At 45.7% G+C, this 8,243-nt stretch overlaps 1 protein-coding gene across 1 annotated transcript in view; it reads left to right on the forward strand.

Annotated features, from left to right (window-relative positions):
- Positions 1-5,089, forward strand: part of LOC118881561 (S-adenosyl-L-methionine-dependent tRNA 4-demethylwyosine synthase TYW1) — a 203,470-nt gene extending 198,381 nt beyond the window's left edge. The window contains exon 16 of the mRNA XM_036826659.1: positions 5,052-5,089. Within this exon, the coding sequence (XP_036682554.1) occupies positions 5,052-5,057 (6 nt within the window). The 3' untranslated portion in view covers positions 5,058-5,089. The remainder of the gene's footprint in view (positions 1-5,051) is intronic.
- The last annotated feature ends 3,154 nt before the right edge of the window (positions 5,090-8,243 follow it).

The following is an 8,243-nucleotide window of genomic DNA, read 5'->3' on the forward strand; positions in this document are numbered from 1 at the left end:
ACCCTTTAACATATTTATCACTTAGTTTAAAGTCCTTTCCTCCTAAATCCTAAATGTGGATCTTCTTTGTTGACTGCTTTTTTTCTTTTGACTTGTCATCACATTTTCTTATTTCTTCATATGTATCGTACTTTTTTATTGTATAGACATTGTGGTTGATTCATTGTAGAGAATCTGGATTCTGTTATCTTCCTCTGAAGAATGTTGGGTTTTGTTCTAGCAGATGTAGCAGATCTGCTGGCAGATCACCTGGATTTTGTGAAGGCTTGGTTTTAGGCTTTGTTAGGGTGGGTCTATTTGAATTTTGCCCTTAGTTCTAAGGTATAGCACTTAGTCCTAAGGTATAGCACTTAGTCCTGGGATGTGCTTCCTAATCATAGGGCATGGCCTTTTTAGACTTTTGTTGAAAAGCTTGAAGTGTTTACCAAACTCCTCTAATTTGGAGAGACTTAAACTCTAAAGTCTGTCTTTCTATTGAAATTTCTGCCCAGCGTTTTCCGCCTTCCAGCTATTCTTTTCCTGTGGGCTCATTAGAGTCTCTCCCTATGGATATGCATTTACAAAGTCAGCAAGGACTTGAGGGGGTATCCATATATAGATTTTTGGCCCCCTCCTTTCCCATATTTTCCCCACCTCTCAATTGCAGACTTGTCTGGCAGCTCCAAACTCTCATCTCAGATTCTTCAGCCTAATAAGACTGCTGCTATTTGCTTGAACTCCAGTCCTCATGCTCCAGGCAGACTGGGGAGTGCCTTCAGGAGAAAAGCTGGTTAAAAGTGAATCTCACAGAGTTTACTTCCATTCTTTCGAGGCTTGTATCCCCCTAATTTCTGCCTGCTTTTGGTTACTCTCTGAGGACATTATACAGTTATTTTAATATTTTGTCCATAATTTATAGTTGTCAGCAAGTGGGTTTCATCTGATACAAGCTACCCTGCCATTATCAGAGCTGGAAGAAAAAAGAATTGATAAATAAGGTAGTCATGTCTACTATCACTACTTCTATTCCATATTATACTGGAGGTCTTAACAAGTACAATAAAACAAGAAAAAAGAAAAGGTATATGAATTGGAAAGGAAGAAACAGAACTTGAATTATTTGCAGATGATATGAAAATCCAAAATAATCTATAGAAAAAGCCTTTATAATTACTATAATTAGTAAGAGTTAAGGAAGGATGCTAGGTATTAGAGCAGTATTTTAAAAATCTGCTGCTTTCCATAAATCAGCTCCAGGTCTCTTAAACTATACTTTAAGAACATTAAAGATTTGTCTCAGATTTGGAGCACCTTTACGATCCCAATTCTTGTTCACATTTATCTGCTTTCTTGAAGCAATCTGAGTTTTGTTCTCTGTTATTTGCTACCAGAAGAGCTTTGGCAAAAGAGAAGAGATTTCCCTGCGATCAGATATAGAGAAGATGGACAAGTGGTCCCTTGCTCATGGGGGGTGGTGTGAGCCTGCTGGAGTAGAGTGAGGAAGCTAAACCAAAATGAGCTCTTTGGAGGCAAAAACTGTATCTTGTTCACTGCTGTATCCCCAGCTGCTAGCACACTGGGTCTGATGCTGACTAAATCAATGTCTATTGGCGGAACATGGTTGCTCTTGATAAGTATTTGAAGGCCTCACATAGAGGAGGAACTGACTCAACCTGCAGAGGACGTCAGTGCCATCTGAGGACAGAGTGGTCAGAGTTGGAGGACCTTGAACTCCTGCCCAGAAGGATTCAGGCAGTGGTTGAATGAATACCTGGTGGAGGTTTAAAGAAGGGATTCAAACAGCAGCTAAGAATTTGTACTTTGACCTTCAGGGTGGAAAATGCAAGAAAAACTGAATAGTAATGTGGTAGCCAGCCTCTGAGATGGCCCTCAATGACTCTTGCCTCCTGGTTTTCATGTCCTTGTGGTCCCTCCCACATTGACTTGGGGCTGGCTCTGTGACTGATAGAATATGGTGGCAGTCATGTAGGTGACTGACTAAGACCAAGTCATAGAAGACATTGCAGCTGTTAGCTGGGTCTCTGATATCATTCACTCCGGGGGAAGCCAGCCCTCAGGTGGTAAGGACATGTAGAGTCCTGTGGGAGGCCCACGTGGAGAGGAACAATCTTGCCAGCATCAACTTGCCAACTCTGGGAGTGGGCCACCCAGCAAGCATACCCTTCTGCCCCAGTCAAACTTTCAGATAATTCCAGCCCCAGCTGACATCTGATTACAGCCCCCACAAGAGACCCAGAACCAGAACGACTCACTGAGTTGCTCCTGAATTCTTGACCCATGAAAACTTTGAGAGATAATAAATTACTATTATTGTTTTAAGCCACTCAGGGTTTTTGGGTGATTTATTACACATAATCTTTGAGATTTGGGACTGTGGAATCTCACTCCAGTTCTCTTTCACTCTAAGGATCTATGCTGTTTTAACATTTTATCACCTCCCTCTGGGATGCCTTTGACTTGCCACCAGAGACAAGTGTTCTGGGCAGCGTCCCAGTCAAGGATCTACTGGAGGACAAGGATCACTGCCCCAAGTTTGTATTACTGCTAGCTCAGTGACTACACAGTGTAGGTGCCCTTTAAATTGTTTTTGAATAATGAACAAATAAAGGTGAGTTTGTCAGAAACAGGTCCTCTGGCTCTTTGCTGTCTCTTCATGTTCTTCTGATTTTTAGTCTTCCTGACATACTGCTCAGCAGAGGGCAGGATAGTGCATCCCTAAGATGCAGCAAAATTCATCTGTTGAAATAGGGAGTTTTCCCAAGTTCCATGGCTCTGTTATTTTGGGGATAATTGCTTCTTGCAATAAGCTCTAGATTGATATATGACCAGAAAACTATACCCACAAAGCACAGCTAAGCATTTCTGAAGCTGAGGTATCTAGTGACTGTTGGTACAGGTACACAAATTGATTTACCTCATCTTAGAAATAATACAATGCCACCTCCATTAGCACACAAAAAGTTTGGATAAATAGAATTTATTTTCATTCTGATTTCCAATAGTAACCAAAATGTTTGAGGATGGCCCAGAAAGCCCTGAAAGATCCAGAAAAGATGCTTTAAGAACTATGAAAAGAAGAATTAATCCAGAGCATAAATGAACCTTGAAAACATTATGTTAAGAGAAAAAGGCCAATTACAAAGGACCACATATTGTGACTCCATTTCTATGAAATGTCTAAGATAGGCAAATCTGTAGAGACAGAAAGTAGATTAGTGGTGGCCTAGGGCAGGAGAAGATTGGGGAGCTGGGGGATGACAGCTAAGGGATGAGTAGTTTCTTTTTGGGGGTGATAAAAATGCTCTAAGATTAGGTTGTGATGATGGTTGTAAAATTATGTGAATCTATTAAAAACCATTCAATTATATACCTTTAGTGAGTGAATAGCATGGTATGTGAACTATATCTGAAAGCTTTAAAAAATAATTAATGATGTTCAGCTGAATTTTTATATTCATCTTGTTTATCCCCCCAGTTTAGTCTCTGAAAATACGTTAGTCATCAGTGATGGAGATGATGACTTTCCAAGGACCAAACATATCATTGTCCAGACATCATGGATAGCACTCATGTAGAGACATGTCTGTTCCAGCATTTGGCAGTCAGTCTATCTTCTGATCATTGCCATGGTTTTTGTGAGGGGCTTATCTGTTGTTCCCATTCACAGATAATGACCAGGCTGGGAAAGAAGTCAGTGTTCTCATTCTCATCACCAGCCCCACTGCTAGAGCCATGGAGCCAACAACTGGAGGTTGGCATGGTGTCTTCTAGCCCTGCTGGCATTTGTTTGGGGTCTGCAAGAGCAGCCCTAGGACAAGACAAGTAGGAAGGCTTCGCTTCCAATTCTTACCCAACGTGCATCCAAGATCTGCCTTCTTCCAATTTGTACAATGGCCCCTGTAGTAAGCACCTTCAGGAAGGTGGCACTTTCCGGAACCAGTAATCTCAGTAATTTGAGGCAAAACAATATCCATCTTTGGAGGAAGCATCCCTGGCTAGAAATTAGGAGGCTTGGCTTCTAGTCCTGGCGCTGCTATTTGAATTGACCTAAACCACTCCCTGAGTTCTCACTGACCTTGGGTATGTCAGTAAATCAAATTTCATATGGGAATCAATGCTTAGAACTGTAAGGTCATCCTCAGTTCTAAATTCCATGAGCTGTTGGTTTACCCTCTTGGGGACAAACGTATTTCACCTGTTGAAGGCCGACAGAAAAGGCAGTGAATCTCCACTTGTCTCTTTCCTATTTGCTATCTCTGTTGCTTGTAATTGCTGTAGTTTGAAGAGCTTTGGTTACTTTGCCTACTACCCAGCCAAGGTGCCTGAGCCTTTGTGCCCACCAGGAGGGGTGAGGCCGGGGGAGTGACGGGGCTCCAGAGAAGCTGCCTTTGACTGCTTGAGCCTCTTGTTTGGCCTCCATGGTTTGCCCCATATCTCAGGCAAGGGATATGGAGCAAACCATACCCCAGTGTCACAGAATGGGATTCTGCCCATTATATGACATTGGCAGGAAAGGAATGTAACTTAGAGCATCTTGGATGGCATAGTGCTTGAAAGAGCATCTCAGTGTTTTCTTGCTACTTGCACATAGTGATGCTTGGTGTTCTTTCAGGGTCTTTGGTCACTTAGAGAGAGGAAAACAACACAGTTGTCTTCAGGGACGCTCCTTTCTAGTCCTCTGGGTCCCATTATCCCAATGGTCCCCATTGCAGAGGTTCCTCCAGCAGAAGAATGGTTTGCACTCAGCAGGCCTGAAGACCCTTGTGAGGAGCCTCACTGAATAAGCCTAGATGGAAAGAACCCTTGTCGAGCTGCCAAGCTGTGATTCAGCATATGTCATACATGTTCATCGTACAAAATGTGGATGATACAAGCAAAGAGAAGGAAAAAGTTACCAATAGTCTCACTGCTTAGAAGCCACAATAATCAATCGTTTCCCATTTTTGAGCATTATTTTAAGGACTAGGCACTCTGCTGTGTAATTGCAAACATTATGTAATGTAATTTTCACAACACCTCTCTGAAGTTTGTGCTATTATTTCCCTCTGCAGACATGAAAACTGGGGTTTAGAGAAGTTAGACAACATACCCAAGGCAGCACAGCCGGTAAGTGGCAAAGCTGAGATGAAAATCCAAGCCTGGCTGACTCCAGGGTCGATGTCGTATGTAATCTAATTTCCTAACATTTTGTAGTCTTCTCTGCCAGTCTTTTTGTCTGCACAGTTTTTGTTTCTTTTTATCCTTGCATAATCATGATCTTGCTGGGTTTTCTGGGGGTCTTCTACCTGCCAGACCCCCAAGCCCTTGGGGGTTCTTGGCTGTTGGATCTCTGCAGAAATCCACACCATAGAAACCGTTTCTGGAGGACTCTAGTGCACTCTACCAATGTGGCAGGTCTGTCTCTGTTTGGCAAGGAGAGGACAGACTCTCTTTTTCAATCTTTCTTCAGTCCCTAATCTCTTAAAGCTTTACTTGCAATTCCTTTGTCTAAAAAGCAAAGACCAAACAGAGTTACCTGTGTCTGAGACGGTCTCCACGGGGTGGTCCAGAGAGCCGTGCAAGGAGCCAGGAGGGCTGGCCACATGTGCCGGCTCAGGCATGTGTGGGCTCCCCAATACCTGAGGCATACAGTAAGGACATTGGGGTACACATCCCAGCAGCCCTGGGATGGGGGATTGTTGAGGAAGGGTCTGTGTGGGGCCCATGCAGGGAATGCAGCCAGACTCTACCTCATGAAACTGCAAACGTCCCTGCCCAGGCAGGGGGCTGCAGTTTGGGGCTGCAGCATGGATACAGCCCCCTGTACAGGGCCTCTCTCCACCAGGCCTTCCCTCCCATCCTCACTGACTCCTGGAACTCGCTCTATCGCCACCCCCCACCCTCGTGTCTTTTTGTTCCTTCCAGTTTTCAGGAACATCAAATAAAAGCTCTTTCAAGAGGCTCCCTTGAGGCCAACAGCCAAGAAACCACATTTCGTTCTCCCGTTCCAGCAGACGAGCCAGCTTGATGGGATTTGGCCCCTTTAATAGAGAGAAGCTCTTCCCTGAGATTAGACTGTTTTGGGCCTGATCCCTCAACTTCGTAGGACCTCAGGCTTAAGCCATGAGAAAAATATTATAAAGAAAAAGTGAGGGAGACCTTCAAGAGGGCGGAGGAGTAAGATGTGGAGATCACCTTCCTCCCCACAAATACATCAAAAAATACATCTACATGTGGAATAACTCCTACAGAACACCTACTGAACGCTGACAGAAGACCTCAGACCTCCCAAAAGGCAAGAAACTCCCCACATACCTGGGTAGGGCAAAAGAAAAAAGAAAAAACAGAGACAAAAGAATAGGGACGGGACCTGCACCTCTGGGAAGGAGCTGTGAAGGAGGAAAAGTTTCCACACACCAGGAAGCCCCTTCACTGGCAAAGACAGGGGTTGGCTGGGGGGAAGCTTCGGAGCCGCGGAGGAGAGCGCAGCCACAGGGGTGCGGAGGGCAAAACGGAGAGATTCCCGCACGGAGGTTCAGTGCCGAGCAGCACTCACCAGCCCGAGAGGCTTGTCTGCTCGGCCGCCGGGGTGGGCGGGGCTGGGAGCTGAGGCTCCGGCTTCAGTCGGATCGCAGGGAGAGGACTGGGGTTGGCGGCGTGAACACAGCCTGAAGGGGCTAGTGCGCCACGGCTAGCCGGGAGGGAGTCCGGGAAAAGGTCTGGAACTGCCTAAGAGTCGAGAGACCATTGTTTCGCAGTGCGCGAGGAGAGGAGATTCAGAGCGCCGCCTAAACGAGCTCCAGAGACAGGCGCGAGCCGCGGCTATCAGCGCGGACCCCAGAGACGGGCATGGGACGCTAAGGCTGCTGCTGTGGCCACCAAGAAGCCTGTGTGCGAGCACAGGTCACTCTCCACACCGCCCCTCCCGGGAGCCTGTGCAGCCCGCCACTGCCAGGATCCCGTGATCCAGGGACAACTTCCCTGGGAGAACGCACGGCGCGCCTCAGGCTGCTGCAACGTCACGCTGGCCTCTGCCGCCACAGGCTCCCCCGCATTCCACATTCTGTACTCCTCCCTCCCCCCCCGGCCTGAGTGAGCCAGAGCCCCCTAATCAGCCGCTCCTTTAACCCCATCCTGTCTGGGCGAAGAATAGACACCAGAGGGTGACCTACACACAGAGGCAGGGCCAAATCCAAAGCTGAACACCAGGAGCTGCGCAAACAAAGAAGAGGAAGGGAAATTTCTCTGTGCAGCCTCAGGAGGAGCAGATTAAATCTCCACAGTGAATTTGATGTACCCTGCATCTATGGAATACCTGAATAGACAACGAATCATCCCAAAATTGATGTGGTGGACGTTGGGAGCAACTGTAGACTTGGGATTTCCTGTATCTGACTGACTAGTTTCTGATTTTTATGTGTATCTTAGTATAGCTTTTAGGTCTTGTTATCATTGGTGGATTTGTTTATTGGTTTGGTGGCTCTCTCCTTTTTTTTTTAAATTACTTTAAAAACTTTTTTTATTTTAATAATATTTTTAAAAATTTTACTTTAACAACTTTTTAATTTAATTTAATTTAATTTAATTTATTCTTCTTTCTTTTTTTTTCTCCCTTTTATTCTGAGCTGTGTGGCTGACAGGGTCTTGGTGCTCCAGCCGGGTGTCAGGCCTGAGCCTCTGAGGTGGGAGAGCCGAGTTCAGGACGTTGGACCGCCAGAGACCTCCCGACCCCACGTAATATCAATTGGCAAGAGATCTCCCAGAGATCTCCATCTCAACACTAAGACCCAGCTCCACTCAACGACCAGCAAGCTCCAGTGCTGGACACCCCATGCCAAACAACTAGCAAGGCAGGAACACAACCCCACCCATTAGCAGAGAGGCTGCCTAAAACCATAAGTTCACAGACACCCCAAAACACACCACCAGACACGGTCCTGCCCACCAGAAAGACAAGATCCAGCCTCATCTGCCAGAACACAGGCACCAGTCCCCTCCACCAGGAAGCCTACACAATCCACTGAACCAACCTTACCCACTGGGGGCAGACACCAAAAACAACAGGAACTACGAACCTGCAGCCTGTGAAAAGGAGACCCCAAACACAGTAAGTTAAGCAAAATGAGAAGACAGAGAAATACACAGCAGATGAAGGAGCAAGGTAAAAACCCACCAGACCAAACAAATGAAGAGGAAATAGGCAGTCTACCTGAAAAAGAATTCAGAGTAATGATAGTAAAGATGATCCAAAATCTTGGAAATAG

This window comes from Balaenoptera musculus, chromosome 15 (genome assembly GCF_009873245.2).
Source record: "Balaenoptera musculus isolate JJ_BM4_2016_0621 chromosome 15, mBalMus1.pri.v3, whole genome shotgun sequence".
NCBI classification, from domain to species: Eukaryota; Metazoa; Chordata; class Mammalia; order Artiodactyla; family Balaenopteridae; genus Balaenoptera; species Balaenoptera musculus.